The sequence below is a fragment of the Myodes glareolus genome, chromosome 1, assembly GCF_982192425.1.
Source record: "Myodes glareolus chromosome 1, mMyoGla1.1, whole genome shotgun sequence".
Lineage (NCBI taxonomy): Eukaryota > Metazoa > Chordata > Mammalia > Rodentia > Cricetidae > Myodes > Myodes glareolus.
Window position 1 is genome coordinate 24,489,185 of NC_142026.1, and position 20,818 is coordinate 24,510,002.

General features: G+C 44.7%; 1 protein-coding gene across 5 annotated transcripts in view; it reads left to right on the forward strand.

Moving 5' to 3' along the window:
- Window positions 1-20,818, forward strand: part of Rhbdd1 (rhomboid domain containing 1) — a 125,296-nt gene that overhangs the window by 86,832 nt on the left and 17,646 nt on the right. The window contains exon 7 of one of the 5 annotated variants that reach the window (XM_048459288.3): window positions 16,362-19,998. The exons of the other annotated variants lie outside the window; for them this stretch is intronic. Within the exon in view, the coding sequence (XP_048315245.3) occupies window positions 16,362-16,417 (56 nt within the window). The 3' untranslated portion in view covers window positions 16,418-19,998. Of the gene's footprint in view, window positions 1-16,361; window positions 19,999-20,818 lie in introns of those variants that run through there. 5 annotated transcript variants of the gene reach the window in all.

Consider the following 20,818-nt stretch of genomic DNA (forward strand, 5'->3'; position numbering starts at 1 on the left):
TTTTTCCATAAATGACCAAAGTGATACCTTATTTATCTGAAATCTTGTCAGACAATTTAGGTACTGAACAGCCTTTTCTCTTTGAATGTATAAAGTTACAGTCAGGGGTATATATTAGATTTCTCTTAAAAAAAAACCCAGAACTGATAGTAGATAGGTAGATAGTAGATAAATGGGTAAATGGTAGAGATAGATAGATAGATAGATAGATAGATAGATAGATAGATAGATAGATAGATGATAGATAGATCGATAGATGATAGATAGATAGATAGATAGATAGATAGATAGATAGATAGATAGATAGATAGATAGATAGATAGATAGGAGGTTTATTAGAGTGTTTCACAGGTTATGGTACAGCAATGACTGTTTCCTAATAGAAAGACCAAGAATCCAACAGCTTGTTCATTCCACAGGGCTGGATGTCTCAGCCAGTCTTCAGTCTGTGTTAGAATCCCTCAGAAGTAGGTTCTGCTCTCAGGGAAGAAGTGCCTCAGCAGCAGGACAGATGAACTTGCCAGTGAGACTGAGGGCAAGCAGGTACAAGTAAAGTTTGCTTCTTCCATGTCCCTTCATTTGAGTTGCCAGCAGAAAATGTGGCACAGACTTCGGATTGGTCTTCCTCGAATGATCCAATCAAGAAAGCCTCTCACAGGCGAGCCCACCTGCTTGGGTTTTAGTTGGTTCCAGATGTAGCCAAGTTGACAACCAAGATTATCCATCAGAGGGTAAATGTGGAATTGATTCCTCAGTTTTAGTTAATGAATTCCAAACCATAGCCCATGCCTGGCTTTCAGTTCCACCTTGAATATGATGAGAAACTAGAAGGGTGTGATTGCAGGAGTAAGCAAAATGGTGGGAATGGATAAGAAGCTGGGGTAGGAAGGTGGGCTACTGGAGGAATAAAGTGGGCTGTGACAGTGATATACTTTACAGTGTGGAGACCCGGGTGACAAATTATGAAGATGGAAACAGAAATCGGAACCAGGCCATGAAGAGCCTAGTGTTTACACGCTCCTTTGCCCATGAGCCTGAAGACAGTCTAGACCAATGGGTCTCAACCTTCCTAATGCTGCATCCCTTTTATACAGTTCCTTATGTTATAGTGATAATTTAATGATAAAATTATTTAATTGCTACTATATAACTATAATTTTGCTATGAATCATAGTAAATATCTGATATATATATATAAATATCTGATATATATATATATATATATATATATATATATATATATATATATACACACACACATATGATATCTGATATGCAACCCCCAAAGGTGTCACAACCCACCTATGGTCTAAAACCATTGAGAATTTTAAGCAGAGGAGTAACTGCTGGGTGTGGTGGCCCATGTCTATATTTTCTACATTTGGGCCGAGGCAAGAGGGTCACAAGTTTGAGACCAGCCTGAAATACTTGTTTAGACCCCATTTTAAAAGAGCAATAAAAAACAAGCAAACCCTAGCCAAAACAAAAGAAAGCCAGAAAGAACAAAAACTGTAAGGGAGTAAGCACATCACATATGCGTTTGGAAATCGCTGTGCTAGGTATGGAGGAGGGAGGTACTTCAGTGATGGGCAGCATCTCAGGCAGCATCGTCAGGAACCCATGCATGAGTCCATGGGTTTGCACCTGCGTGGTGCGTGACTGGGACCCTGAACGGACTGAGGCCCAAAGCTGAGCAGAGTAGAGCTGACATTGGAGCCCAGTATCCAGCCCTAGACCGTGTACTGAATCTTTCTGTTGCTTTGCTTTCACACTGCCTAATAATTGTGGTATTAAATTATCACCAGTGATAATTTAATAATTATTAGTGTTCTGCAGTTGCCATACAAAATAGCCCAGACTGAATAGAGTCAACAACAGATATTCCTACTCTCCCGTCTCCAGAGACTACAAGTTCAAGGCCAAGGTGCCAACAAGTCCATTGCCTATCTCCCACACCCTCAGTGTGATCTTCCTTCTTTGCCTGTGTCTCTGAGGGCTCAAACCCCCTCTTGTAAGTCTGCTATTCAAACTAAATAAGGGCCCATTCTAACAGCTTCTTTTTTTTTTCAGAAATTAGTTGCTTTGATTGACAAAGGTTGTATATGTTTATTCATGAACAACATGAAGTTTCAAAATAAGTATATAGTATGGAATAGCACATTCAAATGAATTAGCATACTTTAACTCACACACACTCTGTTGATCAACATGTGTCTGGCTCCTGGGACCCTCTATTTCACCCACACAATTAGGTTTCATTTACCTTTCTGGCCTGGCTTACTCACTCAACATAGTTCAAGTCCATCATGCTACTGCAAATGCCAGGGCTCCCTTTTGAAGGAAACTTCTGCTCCGCTCTGTGTGCATATTATTTTCTTTATTATTTGTGCATCTACAGGCACTTTGGCTGCTTCTGTGCTGGTTGTTTAAATACTGCCAGACTGTAAGAGCAGCTCTTCCGTCCAAACACTGAATGCCATGTCTTTAGGTAAATGCCCAGGGGTAGGGTTTCTGGATTTTACATTAGTTCTACTTCTGACTTTTTAAGGAACCTCTATGCTGTTTGTCTTCGTTATTTTTCCTGTTGATGAGATAAAATACCCAGACAAAGGCAGCTTAAAGGGAGAAAGGATTTCTTTTGAACCACAGTTCAAGAGTGTGACCTGTCACCGTGGCAGGAGTTGGAAGGGACTGGTTGCTGCATCCCAAGACAGGAAGCAGAGAAGGATGACTAAACCAGGCAGCTTTCTCCTCTGTCTGCCATCCTGCACTCACTCAAGCCCAGGGAATGGTCCACTTTTAGGGTGGTTTTCTCCCAGATGAATCAACACCGTCCCTGACAGGTGTTCTTGTCTCCTGGGGATATTGATCCTAGCAATTTGTGTGTGTGTGCGTGTGTTGGTGTATGTGTCTGTATGTGTGTGTTGGTATGCGTTGGTGTGTTGGTGCAGGTGTTGGTGTGTGTGTGTGTTGGTATATGTTGGTGTTATACATGTGTACATGTTTGTGTGTGACTGTACACATACATGCATGCACCCGCAGAGGCCAGAAGGCAGGTCAGCTTCCTTTCTCTATTGTCCTCCACCGTATTTTTGAGACAAGGCTCCCTGCCAAACTTTCTGGTTTGGCTAGACTGGTATACCAACAAGTCCTAGGATCCCCTTGTCCCTACTTCCCTGGGTCTAGGATTCCTGATGTGGGACAGCACACTGGCTTCTTAACACGTGTGCTAGGGATCAAACTATAGTTCTCATGTTTTCACAAGTACAGCAAGCATTTTGCCAATGGAGCCACCTCCTCGACCCCACCCCCACAGATTTGCATAAGGAGCACACTGACTACCTTCCCACATATACAAGGATGTGCCAAATTCTCTGCAACATTTACCAGGTGACAGACATCTCATTGTGATTTTAATGTGCTGTAGCAAGGCAGGCCGGCTTGTTGGGGTATCTGTCCCACCCGGTACCCCACAGCCGGCATATCCCAAAGAAAATCACTCACAAGACTCCATAAGATTATAAACTGATTGGCCCATTAGGTCAGGCTTCTTGTTAACTCTTATAACTTATGTTACCCCGTTATCCTTGTCTACATTAGCCACATGGCTCCGTACGTTTCTCAGCTGGGCAAGTTACATGCTGCCTCTTCGGTGGTCTGCGCAGGAGTCTGAGGAAGTTTCCTCCTCCCTAGACTTCTCCTATTCTCATTGCCCCGCCTCCACTTCCTGTCTGGCTGACCCACCTATACTTCCTGCCTGGCCAATCAGCGTTTTATTAAAATACATGATTGACAGAATACAGATAATTCTCCCGCACCAATGTGCATTCTCTTTATGACTGGGGACACTGAACTTTTTTTCAAATGCTTGTTGGTCCTTTGCATGTCTCCTTTTGAGAGCTGTCTGCTCAGATCCTTTATTTATCTTTAGACTGGGTCTCTTTTTTCTGTCTGTTGGCTTGTTAAGTACTAGAAATTAATATATAGTCCAGATACTAATCCCTTATATCTGTAGTTTATGGACATTTCCCTCAATTTATGTGTTGTCTGTTCATGTCATTGATTGTTTCCTTTGCTGTACAGGACTTTGTTTGAAATTCCATTTGTCAAAGCCTGTGCTTGGGGGAGGTCATATCCCAGCAAATACTTGTGTATGTGCTGTGCTTTGGTGTAGTGAGATCTTCCCCAGACTAGCACTGTGGAGCTTCTCTCACGGTTCCGTTGTTACAGCTCCTTTGTTTTGGGTTTCAGTACTTTGGTTTTTCAGACATTCTGTTTTCCTCCTATTTTGAGTTGCTTTGTGAATATGTGGTGTGAGGTGTAGGTGTAAAATCAGAAAGTCTTCTCTTTGCAAGTATTCTGAGAGCCTCATTTTAACTTAATCACATCTGGAGGATTCTAGATTTTAGTGCTTTAAGGTGTGTATATATGTGGGAATGCAATTCGGCCCCAGATGATTGCAGTGCTAGCAATAGTTTTCATAGTCTACTAAGTGCTATAAATGTTCCACTGGTGTAGTTTATGTTTTTGTATTCTGTTCATTCCAATTTGATTGGAATTGGAAGAATTTTAGTGTTGGGCTTTTTTTTTTGTAAAACATTCACAAAAAATTAAGTTAATCTTTATAAAGCACTGGTTATTACTATCTTTTTGGATAATGTTAAATTTGCTATAGAAATTTCCACTACAAGTTTTATGATTGTTTTCAATCTTCTTACTGGATAGCTGGGAAAAGCCAGGAAATATGAAATCTCAAAATATTATCCAAAATACAGTTAGCATTCAATCAACTGTATATGTAGCCTTTCAGTTTGTAACATGAAGGACCTGCTTGTTGTGTTTTATGCCCTGCCCGGTACCCACAGCTGTTTAGCCCCAAAGAAAATAACACAGAGGACTCCGTAAGTTATAAAGCTTATTGGCCCTTTAGGTCAGGCCTCTTACTGGCTAACTCTCACATCTTGATTAACCCATTTTTCTGATCTATTTTAGTCATATGGCTCAGTACCTTTTTCAGTGGGGCAGATCACATCCTGCTGCTTTGGTGATCTGGGCAGGAGTGGGAGGAATCAACTTCCTCATCCCCAGAATTCTCTTGCTCTCCTTGCATCATTTCCACTTCCTGTCTGGTTTTCCCGCCTACACCTCCTGCCTGGCCAATCAGTGTTTTATTTAAAACATGATTGACAGAATACAGACAATTCTCCCGCACCACAGTTTAGTGAAAAGGTAGAATTGAGACAACATTAAGAGTCTCAGGGAAGACTTTATTAACAGCCTAGTTTACATCAAGAAGGAGGGGCAAATTTACAAATGCCATGGCCTCACTGACTTCCTATCAATGGAGACAGTCTTTTCTGGAAAGTTTAGGTTGTATGAATGGTGACCGTGGGTATACCCAAGGACTGCAAGGTAAGGAGTGAGTTTGCTAAGCAAGTCAGTAAAGCACACTGCTTCCTCAGAACTATGAGTAGTCCTCAGCGCTGATTGCCTGGAAGAGTCAGTTGCACAGCTGACTTAAAGTACTCTGGTCAGTAAGTTGGAATCTACAGCAGGTGAATGGGGCAAGTGAGTGTGCACAGGCAATGGTCACAATCCGTAGAGGGTGGGTGGGGCAAGTGGGTGTGCACAGGCAATGACCACAGTCCATAGCAGGTGGGTGGGGCAAGTGGGTGTGCACAATGGTCACAATCCATAGCAGGTGGGTGGGGCAAGTGGGTGTGCACAGGCAATGACCACAGTCCATAGCAGGTGGGTGGGGCAAGTGGGTGTGTACAGGCAATGGTCACAATCCATAGCAGGTGGGTAGGACAAGTGAATATGCACAGGCAATGGTCACAATCCATAGCGGGTGGGTGGGACAAGTGAGTGTGTACAGGCAATGGTGTGTAGAGGAATTGGGCTTTCTTTGTCCCACACTTCCCAGGTGAGCTGGGCATGGCTTTGCTGGTGGAAACTGAGCTCTGAAGATCAGCTTGGGATGGTCTCTTTTCACCCTGCATCTGTAAGAACAGAGTTGGAAGTTGGGTCTTTCTGTTTGTTTCTTTGCTTATTAGAGTCAGGGTCTCACTATGCAGCCCTGACTGGTTTGGAAGTCCTCGTGTAGACCAGGCTGGTCTCAGAATAAAGGAGCTCTGCCTGCCTGTACTCCAGAGGACTGGAATTGACGGTGGGCACCATCCCATCCAGCTGTGCACCATCACACACTGTGTTGTTGCTTCATTTAAAGTTGAAGATGCACATAGTGCTACCACCTTCTTTAACAACTGCCTGGCTGTTCTAAAGCTTGCATGTCTAAATTTAATACTATGTGAAGAACCCATAGAGTATAAAGATATGACTAAGGTGGGTTTCTCTATACCCTATTCGCACATAAAGATAGTTTCCTTGTGTGTCTCCATAAGGGTAAAAGAAGCCATTAAGACCAACTTTCATCCCATTCCAGCGCTTAATGGAAATTTATGCAATTAAGAAAATACAAAATAGCATGATTTTTACATATGCTGCACTCCAGGCTTAAGACTTTTGAAGAATGCCAGCATAATGCAGTGAATTTTAATGATTATTGCTTATAGTGCCTTTTAAAAAATGTTTGCCTTTTAACATGTTTCTTATTAGAGAGGAATGAAATTTTTTCATTCCTAATTAGAGCTGGCTATAATGCGATGGCGGGGCTGTGCCATTTAAAAAGGGCTCAGCTGACACTTCGGCATGGGGAAGGACGAGTCTGAGCCGTTTGGCAGCAGTTTGGCCTGTGAAATGAAGAAGTCCTTATTAACACAGCTATTATTGGACTATCACTCCGTGAAAGCCGTGGAGATGGCTGGTCCAGACTACCTTGGCACACAGCACTTGAGAATGAGAGGTTGTCATTGGCCGAGAGTCACACAGCCTGTCAGTCCCCAATCTGATCCTGGAGTCTGTGTCGCTCTGCTCCCTATATGGAATCATTTCTGCCGGGTTAGCCTAGTTTCTGTTGCAATATTACAGCTCTACAGGCTGGGTAATCTATAACGAAGAAAGGTCTATTTGGGCTGTAGTTGTAGAGGCATACAGGTAAGGCCTCCGTCTAGTGTTGGGCTCCTGCTGATGGCCTCCAGGTGGTGTGGGGCATAGGGCACATGCTGGAATAGCATCTCCTGTCTCTCCTTCATGAAGTCACTGGGATTCCAGCATGCTGAATAACACTATGATTCAGTGAGGGTCAAGCGACGCTTTCACAGCATTAGGAAGGTTGAGAACCATTGCTGTAATTCTGATCATCCTCTGAGAGATCCATCTCCAAACGCCACAATCAGCTTAGGTTTCTACCTTCTTACCACCTCACATGGGGGATTCTACTGCAGTACAGAGAGTCCTGGGGACACACACAGCATTCTAAACTATACCATCACCCGGATTCATGTTTCCAGTGTGGTATTCATTCCAAATATAAGCTGAGTTCTTTGTGGCATGGGATCTTCATGTGCCTCGAGAAGTACCTAGTGAGGAACCACAGCTAAGAGGTCAAAGGCTGTCTCTTTAAATAAGTTCTAATGAGTTCTAGTAAGCAGTCAATGATTGAATCCAAACCAAAATAAAGAGAGCCAGTAACCCAAAAGGTATGGAACGACATTTAAAAAGGGCCCTTCCATCTTCTGTTTTATGTTAAGGCTGCTCTTGTAATTTCAGGTGCCTTTGCATGATAGGGGCAGGGCAGGTGGCATTGTGTCATCTCCTTCCAGCCACAGCCTCTACAAGAGGCAAGAGCAGTTCTCAACCTGTGGGTTGCGACCCCTTGGGAGTCAAACCCATCCTTTCAGAGGGGTCACCCAAGACCATCAGAAAACACAGATATTTACATTAGGATTCATAACAGTAGAAAATTACAGTTATGAGGTAGTAATGAAAATAATTTTATGTTTGGGGTCTGCATGAGGAACTGTATTAAAGGGTTGCAGCATCAGAAAGGTTGAGAACCACTGCCGTAGGTTAAGATTAAGCAGAGACAGACTTCCTCCTTTTACCGGGTGCTCCCAGCTTGTGTTCTTACGGCAGTGACTGCTGAAATACCTAGTGTGTGTGAAATGTGGTGCTGAGAACACAATGGTGGTAAATAAAATATAGACCATCCATGTCCTGAGGGAATGCATGGCGTCCAGTAGAGAAGGCAGTCAACAGGAAGATAAATGGGACCAAGACAAATGGATAAGAGGAAAGACGCACAAATAAATCAAAGTAATCATAACGGGGGGCATTGCTGTAGAGAGGCTATGATAGGGGGTGGTTAGAGAAAATAGTGGACTCAAGGGAAGAAAGTGGAGCCACAGCGAAAGATCGCCACATTTCCGCCGAGTTGGTATTTAGCAATTGAAGTTGAGACCTAAAATATGAGAAAGAGAGCAGACTGCTTGGAAGGAATTTCCCGTGACATTTACACATCCTTTCAGGATGTGGCAGGGTAGAGCTGACAACCACCATGGTCAGGTTTATCCCTGGGTGATTGGTATCCACAGCCTCAAGGTGAGGAAGAGACGAATGTGTGTGCATCTGACAAGAAGGAGAGCAGGAAGATGTTTCCTAGTGGTGAGTAGGTTGGGTAGCACAGGGCCTAGGGCCGCAGGCCCTAACCAGCTTTGCAGGGTCTGATACCCTGGGCCAGTTCTGCCTTAGGCCCAAGAATGGCGTTAGAGAGTTGTGGCCGATGGTCCTTAGAGGTGGAAGAGAGAATCTCAGCTGCGTGTGCTTCCCAGCCACAGTCTTGAGGACCTGTGTGCTGGTTGCTCCATCTAGAGTCAGGTGAGTCAGTGTGTCATAGGTCATCAGAAAGTCACCGTTCAGTTTGTGATGCTCTGCAGTAAAAGTTGGTAAAATTTAAATGAGGCCACACACCGGCACGGTATCCCTGGACATTCCAGCACCTCTGCGTTGTCTTGATATCCTTCAGTGGCATGACAAGTCTTAAGGGCCTGGGATCTCTGGCCTTTGGAAAGGGAACTATGATGTCGTGTCCTTCCAGCTGTGTCCTGCTGTATTGGAATGTCTGCGGTGGCACATCCATAGGCTGGAGCAGTTTAGCCAGCACATAGTGACTTCTCACCATTCTGGAGGCTGGAAGGCCAAGATCAAAATGTTGGCACACCTGGCTTCTCTGTGTCATGAGAGCATCCACCTCACACGTGGCCTCACACCCTCTGTATGTGTCTCCTGCTTCTTTCCTCGTGAGGACACCTTTCAGAGTAGGTTAGGGCCAAACCCATATTATCGCACCGTTTTAGTTACCGTTTGAAGAGCCTTCTCTCCAAGTGAAAACGCGCTCCCCTCCCTGTGGGGGCTTCTACCATTTTCCTTAGAACATCCTGAGTCATGTTTTCCTGCCAGCTGTTTTGGGTCAAAATAAATAATTTTTGTGGTTATAATGTATAATTAGATTATTCTAAGCCCCAAATAATCCTTGTACTCTGATTCTTCACAGAAATGTAAGGCCACAGAAAATGCGGTCATCTGAAAACTAAAAGTTTCAGATGAGCCTGGGGGGGAAGCAGTTCAGCTCCTGTCAAATAGGCGCCATCTATTAAGTGATCACCACTCTTGTGCCGGTGCTTTCCCTAGATCTCTTTGTGGTAATAAAGGGGAAGGCAGTCCCCATAATAACTCTATGAAGTCCTCTTTCGAAGATCTGGGACACAGAGGAAGGAAATAGCTTGCCTGGGCATGTGGGTAGCAGACAGAATTCAAATTCTGCTTCAGCCCAACGTACTCAGGCATTCTTCCCCAGGAGTCCAACTCTGAGTCAGGACTCAGCACTAACCTGTGCCCAGTGCCTTCTTCATGCAGAGCCTTTGTCCTGAAGCCTCACAGCCACTCTGGGGTCGCTCCTGGCACCAGTATGGCCCCTCCCTTTAGCCAATCAGCATTCTTGGACTTCTAGATATCTGTTTCTGGAGTCCTTTAGTGATCCCTGCAGAGAAAGTTGTGTTTTTCCTTTGCTCTGAAAGAGGCACAAGCCTGGGCTTTGGGAGAGTCGCTTTCCAGTTCCAAAGGGCTCTGCTTCAGGAATCAGAGTTTAGGCCACAAATTCAGTGTTAGTTTCTTTCGACCACATTTTCTGTAGCCTTACATTTCTGTGAAGAATCAAAGGACAAGGATTATTCGGGGCTTAAAACCATCTAATTATAGTTTATAACCATCAAAATTATTTATTTTGACCCAAAACAGCTGGCAGGAAAACTTGACTCAGGATGTTCTAAGGACAAATGGCAGAAGCCCCCACAGGGAGGGGAGTCTGGGCAAGGCAGCAATGTGCAGGGTAATTCTCAGAGATCACAAACTTAGCTTCATGCTTGGTTTCTGGCTCTGGATCCTCTCTTTGTTCATTACCCTATAGCTAACTCAGTGCATGCTGTAACCTTTTGTCCTGGAGTTTGCCAGTTCTTCACATTTGCTGCTGTGCATCTACGTCCATCGGGAAATGATAAAAACATCACTGATGGCCTCAATAAGGTATCTCAGAAGGCTCTGAAATTCCCCATTTCTAAGAAGGTCTGGATAAGAATCAGTTCTCTTGTGCCTTCCTTCTGATGCTGTCGAGAAAGGAACAGAACGAGTTGCTTCCAAAGAGCCAGTCTAGACAGAGCAGGATCTGAGTGTGGTCACACTCTTGGTGGCAAGTAATGTAGGTCAAATGGAGAATCAGCCCGGTACCTGGAAGTGGAGGAGATGACCATATGACTGGTACACATGTACAATGTACATGTAAATTCTGATCTCTGCCTGCAAGTGGAACCAAAATATAGCAACCAAGCACAAGTAGCTAAGTTGGACTTCATCAAAATTAAGAAGCTTGGCGCCATAATGGACAGCATCAGAAGGTGCAAAAATGATTGTGTAAGTGATGTCTGATGAGGGAACTTGCTTGCTTATATAAGAGCTCTGCAGACCCAGCAGTGACTGAGAACATGGTTAAAGATGGACATGTGATCTGAACAAATGCTTCTCCAAAGACACATAATAGTCTACCAACAAGTACACACACTGTACAACCACTAGCCTTACTATAATAATTTTAAAGAATCCTAAATCTTAGTAATAATGTAGAGAAATCAGCAACCTCATGCCATGATATTGAAACTATAAAATGGTAGCATGACTTTTGACAACAGCCTGGTACTTACTTGAGTGAAAAAAATCGTCTGACTTTGACATACCCAACAGCAGTTCCCATAAGAAAGAAAATGTAGCTTATGTAAAAATCTGTGTGTGGAAATTCATTGTAATAATCAAATAGAAGTAACTTTAATTGGTATGATCAGACAAAGGGCATGTATTTCATCTGTTCCGTGGAGTAACATTTGGCCGTGAAATAGTGAGACACTAATAAAATGCTACAACACAGTTGAACCCGAAAGCGTGCTAAGTAAAAGAAGCCAATCATGGAGACCCTCATTGTATGAGGGTACTAGTTCTCCACTTTGCTGCTATTATTATTATTATTATTATTATTATTATTATTATTATTATTATCATCATCATCATTATTTATTTATTTCTCCACGTTTTTAGATTGTCACATTGATCCTAGTGGCTGTGAAGTGCTGTGACCCCGTGGTGTGGTCTGCACACCCTTGAAGGACGGTGACACAGTATCTTCCATGTCAGTGGACTGGCCGATTGTTCCTCTTAGAATTTGTTTGAGTTTTGTTGTTGTTGTTCATTTGTTTTGTTATTTACTCTTCAGCCATTCAGCCAGTGTGCAGCGACATCTTACTGTGATTTTCATGCAACTCTACTAAATAATAATGAAGCTGTACATCTTTTGTTGTGTTTGTAAGTTTGTCACGTCTCTCGCTTTGGTATTAATTCAGTTCCAATCCACTGGACAGGTAGGAGAGTCTCTGAGTTACTACCCACTGTGGTTGGAAGGCTTACATATCACTAGAGATGCCAGTGGATTCTGTTACCTTGTGCGGAATGGTCATTCTTGGAAAGGATCAAGTAGTTCAGTTACATTTTCTTTGTATATATTTGATGTTTTTATTTTTCTGGTGCTAGAGAGTTTTACACATGGGACCATGAGCATGCTAGACAATGAGACGCACCCTGGCCCTTGCTTGTTATTGTTTTAATGAAAGACCTCACTGTGTAGTGCAGGCTAGCCTTGAGCTTTCTGTCTTCCCACCTTTACCACCCAGGTGCTAGGAAATCAATCAGGTGTGTGCCGCCATGCCAGATTGTGTTATATTATTTCCATGCTCTAAAAATTTGGCCAGATTGATTATTTTTGTTGTTGTTGTTGTTTTAAATTGTTTTTATTGAGCTATACATTTTTCTCCATCCTCCTCCTTTCCTTCCCCTCCCCATCTACCCTCTTCCATAACCCCCATGCTCCCGATTTACTCAGGAGATCTCGTCTTTTTCACCTTCCCATGTGGATCTATGTCTCTTTTAGGGTCCTCTTTGTTGTCTATTTTCTCTGGGGTTGTGTCCTGTAGGCTGGTTTTTCTTTGCTTTATGTCTAAAAGCCACTTATGAGTGAGTACATATGATATTTGTCTTTCTGTGTCTGGCATCTTACTATTTTCTGGAATATAAGGGCTTTGAGTTGGTAGGGTGGTGAGAAGGGGACCTCAGCAGTACTGTTTTGGGCAATCAGCTCTCTGTAACAATTCCTACTGATAGAAACAGGAGTCTCTGAAATCCTGCAAAGCAGACTGTAGAATGGGAATATGTTGATTTTTTTGTAGATTGTTGCCAAGTTGTTATGCGAATTTAACTGAAATATGTGAATAACTGACCTTAATTTAAAATAGGTTTTATGTTAGATATTTTATAGTAGCCATTAGGTGAGATTTTAGCAGCCATATCCGCTCTGCCTATTAAGAGTTTGTCTGCCATGTTCTAAAATGTATGGAAGATGGAAGAGAGACCCTGGAAGGGCTTAGCAACCCTGAAGTCCCTGGTGAATCCTTCTGCAGTCTGGCTTTGCAGTCAGCCAAACCTGGAATCCCAGCTGTCTCTCCCTCCCCAGTGGACACGGCAGGATTGATGGGAACTGGCGGACAGGGAGTGATGTCCCCGTGGTACATCTGAGATGCATGCCTGAGGTGGGAGATACAGGGCACTTGGAACATTTCCACCCTTGCTTTCCTGTCCCCTGTTCCCTGATCTTACTCACTGAACACAGGGGAGGCTCATCACACCCTTTTCAAGTTGTTGCTGTCCCTGTGTTTTCAGAGGAAGGAACCGAGTTGCAGAGAAGCCAAGTAGCCTGTCCACTTAGCCGAGGTCACACAGAGGGGACATTCAACAGTTTCTCCCGTTACCTCAGCAGTTGGTGCATTCTGCCTTCCAGTCAAGTTCAGACTAATAAGAGAGAGGCACTCCCGGGGCAAGTTAGGCTCCCTTCCAGTTTTCCAGTAACATAACGAGGTCCTTCCTCATCTTGGCCGTTGTCCTTCTGAAGTGGCCACACCAACCGCTTCATCCCAGAGCTGAACTAACCTATAATCTAAGCAAGGGAGAACCAAGAGCAGCCTCGTTAACTGCGAACCTGTCTGCAGTCGGTTCCCAAGGCTCACTGTGCAGCCCGTACTTCCACTTTTAGCCGCAAATAAGGGAACGTGTGCATTTTCCATGTGCCTTGATATTTACAAGTCTCACAGTGAGCATATTCATCGGTTGACACAAGTAATTAGCCCTGACAGTAGAACTGCGAGATGATCCATTCATAAATTTGTTTCTCTGTCACTCCGCTCCAAATCTAATTGCTGTCTAGTCTTTAATCAGTTCTCTCTGTGGGCAAAGGGCCATCTTACTGAATTCCTCCACCTTTACTTCTGGTAAGAGAATTTTATCAGAATAAATATATGCTTGGAATTTAATCTTTCAATATGCAGGAAGTGGTAAAGATAAGAGATGCTAATCTTTCTAGAGAGAAAAAAAGCAAGAAGATGGAGGATGGACAGGAAAAGGGAGGGAGAGAGGGGAGAAAAGGAGAGAGGGAGGAAGGAAGGAAGGAAGGAAGGAAGGAAGGAAGGAAGGAAGGAAGGAAGGAAGGAAGGAAGGAAGGAAGGAAGAGTGGAGCATCCAGTGTGTGCTGATGATACATTAGAGGTCCTGAGCCCTTTATGAGCACCTCCCCCGCCCCCGAGAACATGGAATCCTGTCTGAAGTGCCTTCACCTCCCTACCAAGGACTAAAACAGCCTGTTCAGTACTCATTCATTCTGGAGCAGGCTGGGAAAACCCATTCTTCTTACCTGCCCCATCTCAGGAAATTCTTTTATTGTTTCTCCTTGGTGCCTCCATCTCAAGACAGACCCTCTTATAGAGTGTAGGATAGGGGCAGACCCACCAGAGGGGGAGGAAACATCACTGCTTTCCTGCTCCCACCCTTTTCTAGTCACCTGTGCACTTCTCAGAAGAGCTGCCCTGCTGCCGTCATCATCTATGAATCCTCCAGGCCACCAGGATGCGGCTTCCTCTCACAAGACACATCCGGCTAAATTCCTACCATCTCGGTGTTGCTGAGGCCTAGGACCTCCTTCTTTCCCGGATTTACCTTAGTGGCTAACCCGCCCCCTTCCTGCCTTCTCAATCCTTTCTACCCCTCCCTGCCTTCCTAATGCCGGGTGCGCCTGCTTCCCCCCAGCATGTTCTCTCTGCATGCTCTGTGTCTTGTCCACCTCTGAATATCTCCTCTCCTATTGGCCAGTAACTTCCACATTTCTCTCCTCAGTACAGATCTCTTTAGGAGCTTCTGAAATTGTATATAAACAAACCCAAGGATGTCTCAGAAGCTGCAGTACAAACTGGATTTGTGATGCTCTCCCTCCTCTCCAGCTGGTCCATCTAATGTTGCCTGGCCCCAGGGAGTGGCCGAGGGCTCCTGATGTGTCCCCAAAGGTCCTGATGTGTCCCCAAAGGTCCTGATGTGTCCCCAAAGATCCCAGTGCTTCCTCTTCTTGTCACCCAGCAGACCCATCATTACTCTGACTGAATCCTCAGAGTTAAAAATGGAGCCATAGGAAGCTCATCCAATCACACAAGCCTTTCTGTTTGGTCCCTAAAGGGGACGGGTGCCCTTAGAACACCAGGGGACTGCTGAGTTAAAATGATCTGTGGGTGACACAGTGGACTGAACAGTCTCTCCAGAAGCCACTCCACCCAGCTCTGAGTGTGACTTTATATGTAACACGTATCTCTACAAATACAGTGAAGGCTGTCAAAATAATATCGTCCTGGGTTAGTGGTATAAACCCTAAATGCAGCAACAAGTGTACTGATAAAAGAGGGGAAAGGTAGGGAGAGTCAGACAAGGGCAGATCGCAGGAAGAGAGAGGTAGGCCTGGGGGTGGGCAAGAGGCCAGGAATCCAAGGGACTCCCAGTGCCCCAGCAACATGTCATGGATTCTCTGAGGGTTTGCTAGCTATGTAAAACTTTGGATATGTACACCCTGACTGAGACCGGCTCGGCCAGAAGCTCTCCGGGGTTTCAAAAGCTCTGTGGGCTAGTCTGAAATCCACACTCTCGTGTGGGTAGCATTGCTAGGTCCCACCCCGAGCTCCTGATGTGGTGGGGCTGACTGGAGTCTAATAGAACGCTTATCCACTCATCTGGGAGTTGCTCTGGGAACCAGACGTGGAGGTGGACCCAGTCCCTGTGAAGGGGGCCCCAGAGCCCCAAGAGCGTATTCTATAAATGCCACATGATGAACGTGAGTCAGCCTGTCCCAAGTGTACCTCCTCCCAAGCTCTTTCTCAGTGTTATCTAGTGATCTAGCAGCAAAGGGCTCTTAAATACCTGTTGAGTTAGTCGAAAGTCACATATAAATCAGCCTAGATGAAATGTCTGGAGTTGAAAGTTGTTACCCCACCTCAAACTTTCTACCTGTCTTGGCGTCAGCCTCCCTTATAATTTATTGTATTTAATTTCCACTTTTCTGATCCACAATTTGAAAATTTGTTTGTGATGTTATCGGCAGTCATTATTCTGCAACTTGATATATGTGTTATAATGGTAAAACAAAGGTGATTGTTTTTGAAGTTAGATAGGGGTGCAGTCTGTGCCGACGGGGCATTTGGCAGTGTGTAGATAGAGGATGTTCGGTAGTTACACATCACAGGAACTAGAGGGGGGGGTCACTGGTTCAGACTTGGGGTCTAATGCTACTAAAAGTTCTTCCTCCAGAGGACTGCCCTGTGCTGCGAAGAGAAGCAATAACCTATCCGTAGCTGACTTAGATAGCTTCTTGGTGACATGACCTCTGGGCCTGTGACTCATGTTGGCTGGACTTCTGTCCTGTGAGCATCCTGTGTGTGTTTTACTGGTCCTTCGGGAGGGCTCCACACCGTCTCATATATAATGTGATTTAATTCTTCTAGCACATACGTCTTCATACGCAAGACACAGTGAGTTTTCAAGAGCCTCTAAGGTGTAAGCCTGCCTACAAAAAAAAGTCACAAGTGCCAGCGCCAGCAAGAAGCTAAGGGTGTCATCAGAACGAAATAACTAAGAGGAACCCAGAAGGAACCACATCTAGTGTGTCAGGCAAAATTCGACCAACAAACAGAGCCAGTGCAAGTTGGTATCAAGAGTTACTACAAGGAACTGACTCATACAGTTGTAGGAGCTGAGCAGGCAAGCCCAAATTCCATAGGGTGGACCAAGCAGGAGGGCCGGCCCCAGTTCTTAGGAATGGCCGAAGATTCAGTCCGTGACACCGTTTCTTCTGCTGCCGCTGCTCTCGCGCCTTTCCGCTGATTCACTCAGGCCCATCCAGATGACCCGAGGTGAGTTCACCTGGCTGTGGACTTTAAACACTGCATCAGATACCTGTGCAGTAGCACCCTGGTTTGTGTTTGTTCTGTGTCTTGAAGAATGGAAGAGTCATCCGTGGAGAAGTGGAGAGGAGACATTCCAGACAGCTTGATGCCTGAAAACCAGCCAGAGCAAACAATGAAAAATGTCCCGGCAGGAAAGGAAGGCAGGTGTCTGGACTGGCTGACTGTGCTCTGTGGCCTTTCTCTGACCTTCAGTTCTCCATTTTCTCACCTAGAGAAACAGGTTCAGTAGTTGTCAGAACTTTTCAGCAAGGAACAATGAGATGATGTTTTATGACCGTGATGGTGGTGATGTTATGTTGATGTGAGCTGGGGTTGATGTGTTGGAGGAAAGGCTGATAGGAAAACAGAGCTTCTTGCGACAAGCTTTATCTAAAGTGTGCATCTTCAGTCAAGGAACCAAGCATGAGCCAGCATTCTCTTGATTGATATTAGTTCCTAATGACTAAAAACGAATGAGAAACCTATGTATCAATCTATAGCCAGTTACTGCAAAGACATTTCCTTTGGGCCTAAGACAAGGCAAATTTCCCTTTTAATACTGAAGTAAGCAGGCTGTGTTGTTGATACTTGAAGTATTGGTGAGGAAGAATCGCTTATTCTGAAGTATTGGATGCCTTGCCTAAATAGGAAAAGAGTTAAACAAACCATTGACAAGGAGCTTGCTCCAAATTTAGGTAGTGACTGCTGTGGCCAGTTGACAGTCACCAAAGCAAGCACCAGCAAAGGCCCGGCAGAGTGAGAACAGGCCGGCTTCTTTCTCCCAACACTGTGCCCTACCAGCCGAGCCGACTCTGCTAAGCTAGTCTCTCCCCTAGTTTGCAAAGCCATATGGATTTTGTAGGGAATTTAATCCATGTGTTCCTGAATCATTTTTGGCTGAGTCATTAAGCAGTTATTTTGTAAATGTGATTTCATGTTTGAAGTCTCTTACATGTATTTTTAGTAGATTTTCCTCCTGCGCAAAGCTCATTTTCTCGTGGTTTGTTTTCTTGTTTGGCACACTAAGCATCATCTCAACACATCTCACGGTGGAGGCACAAGGGAAAGCTTGGGCCCAGCAAGACCGGCGCACTGACAGGGCGCTTTGAAGCAACTGGGGTCTATTTGCAGGACTGTTAACCCTCTTCAACTGCGGATGCTATGTCCCATACTACTGTTAACCCAGCCACATCAGCTTCCTAGCACTCTCCCACCCTGCTCCCCACATGGGCATCATGAAGAGAACTCAGGGACAGCAAAGGGGTGAAGAATGAAATCAAATTGCCTCCGAAGACCTGCTTCTGTGCTTTGTCATGTGAGCCTTTCTTTTCAAAATTGAGTTCATTCTCCTCTTTTACCTAGTGCCCTTGCCCGCCGGGAGGATTAAGGAGTCTGATAAAATGTCTACAAAAGAGAGAAATAGAATTGAATTAGGAGCAATCTCCGGCTTCTTTCTCTCAGAGCAAATAGAAAGTGCGGTCTACTTGGCTGAAGCTAATTGAAAAGTGGTTTCTTCTTTTTCTTCTTCTTAACTAAAAGAAGTTTTAAAAGGAAAGTCTTCGGATTCCTATGATATGGGCCAGGCTGTGCCTGTGCGTTCAGGTGACGGCTTGAACACCAAGGACGCTGCTGACTGCACAGGGCAGTAGAGCAGCCATGTTTGGAATGTGACTGAGCTCCGGGTCAGCCCTGACTGCTTCTGCAGGCCTGCAGGCTCCTCTTTCTGAGGCACTTGCCACCTGCTGGGACAGTGTTAAGCAGGTGACACTTCCCCTTGGGCTCTGCTGGCCTCTGGAGTATTTTTCCATCAAGTAGATGGAAAAATGTTTGTCCTTAAAACTTTCCTGACCACTGTATAGCTGTGGTGTTGTTTTGGGTTGTTTTTACAAGGAAGTTGAGATATTCTTTCATGGTATTTTGTAAGGCAGCGATGGCTGTTGGCAGGTACTTGCCTCCAGCAGATTGAAATCTCCATGAGAGTTATAGATGTCCTCCCCAACATGTGGAACCTCTGAGGGTCTTTGTGGACTTTAAGAAGCCCACTCCATGTCATTTCTACTACATTAAAACCTGTGCAGTCCCATCCTTAGTCCTTAAATACAAACTTAAAGCATAAAAATATAGACTACAAACACATGTGTAAACATATGTGTAATTGAGTTGTAAATTGTTGAAATGGTATTTTTCATAGGCATTTAATTTAACACTTTTTACTTTTTTCATAGTTTATTTTGGAGTCAACTAGTTATTATAGGACTTGAGCACTTTAGTCCCTCAACCCTGACCCTGCAGTGGCAAAAGTCACCTCTTGCTCTTTCATTTCCTCCAGTTTCCCTCACCCTAAGACAGACCCTAGGCCAGTGCTTTATAACCATTGCTGGATGACCAAGCACTCAAGGAAAGAAATACAACAATTAACAAACAGAGAACAGCTGGAACATGGAGTTTAGCACTGATGTATGTCTAGCCTCTGAACTTTTATTTTATTTTACTTTTATTATTTTTTTTTTTACAGTCATAGGGGAGCTAAAAGGACATTCCACAAACTGTCAATTCAAGATGTCGTGGAAAGTGCCTTGGTCCATGCCTGCAATCCCAGCTTTTGGGAGGCTAAGGCAGGAGGATCACAAGTTTCAGGCTGGTCTGTTCAACACAGACCAAATCTGAAAAAGTATTGCATTTCTCTCATTGTTCTCTCTCAAACTGTTCCTTTTCTCTGACAGCGAAGGCACAGAGAGAACAGACTACAGGGTTTGGACAGCTCTTGTTTACATGATGCAAGAGCTACTTCCCAGTCACAGTCAACTCTTTCTCTCTGCTTTGCTGTTGTAGCTCATTCTGATGATTTATCTTACATCTGTGGAATAAATGTGACTCTTAGTAGCATTTGAATATTCAAATAAGGTCCTTGACAAAATCAAAGAGGCACTTTTTGCCCGTTTCTCTGTTTGATTTATAATTCTAGGTTTTTCTTTGGAATGTGACAGATTTTTGAAAATTCCAGAATACAATCCTGCAGCCCTTCTTCAGAGCTATAGGATTTGAACATGATAGAAAGTCAGAAGAAAAGCCCGTTGTTTATGAAAGAAGGAGACAAGGAGGCAAAACATGAGGAAGGGAGAAAGGCATAGATGCGCTAAGCGCCAGCACCGTCCTTCCCACCCCCAGCGTCATCCTTCCCACCCCCAGCACCATCCTTCCCACCCCCAGCACCACAGCACCATCCTTCCCACCCCCAGCACCACAGCACCATCCTTCCCACCCCCAGCGCCGTCCTTCCCACCCCCAGCACCATCCTTCCCACCCCCAGCACCATCCTTCCTACCCCCAGCACCACAGCACCATCCTTCTTACCCCCAGCGCCATCCTTCCCACCCCCAGCGCTGTCCTTCCCACCCCCAGCGTCGTCCTTCCCACCCTCAGCATCATTTCACCTCTAGAAGCAGGTCTGCTTATGGAAAGGACACTGGCGTCTATGCCGAACCACCCTGGATGGCTAAACTCAAAGCCTGCAGGGCGACTTCAGAGTCCACATTTTTGGGTCAAGGCAGGAGTTGGAGATGAGGAGACTTTCCCTCCCTCCATGAAAACTCTTAGGGGTCAGCCATTCCACATATCTTTGTGGAACCTGCAGTAGTGACACCCACACAAATAAGGGAAGCCTTGTTCCCCAGAACCCAGGGCTCTGTCTGCTCTGGCTGGGTTGGGCTCTTATCACTAAATAATGTAATCTTACGGAACTACTGAAATGCTCCATGGCACCTAAACATTTGTGCTCATAAAACAGCCCTCAGATGAACTTTTTATAAGCGTGTCTAGACCATTTCATTCTTGACAGGAATCCCAACGTGTATTTTCCCCTCTGGGAGAGATCAAGATTTTTCTATAATCAATTAGAGGCAGCAATCACTCCAGAGAATCATTGAGATGTTTTCTTGCGCTAGAGATGCTGGTGGCCATTGTGGGTGAGCGGCCGGGGAGATAGATGCCTGGCTCCACTAACAGAGGACATTGGG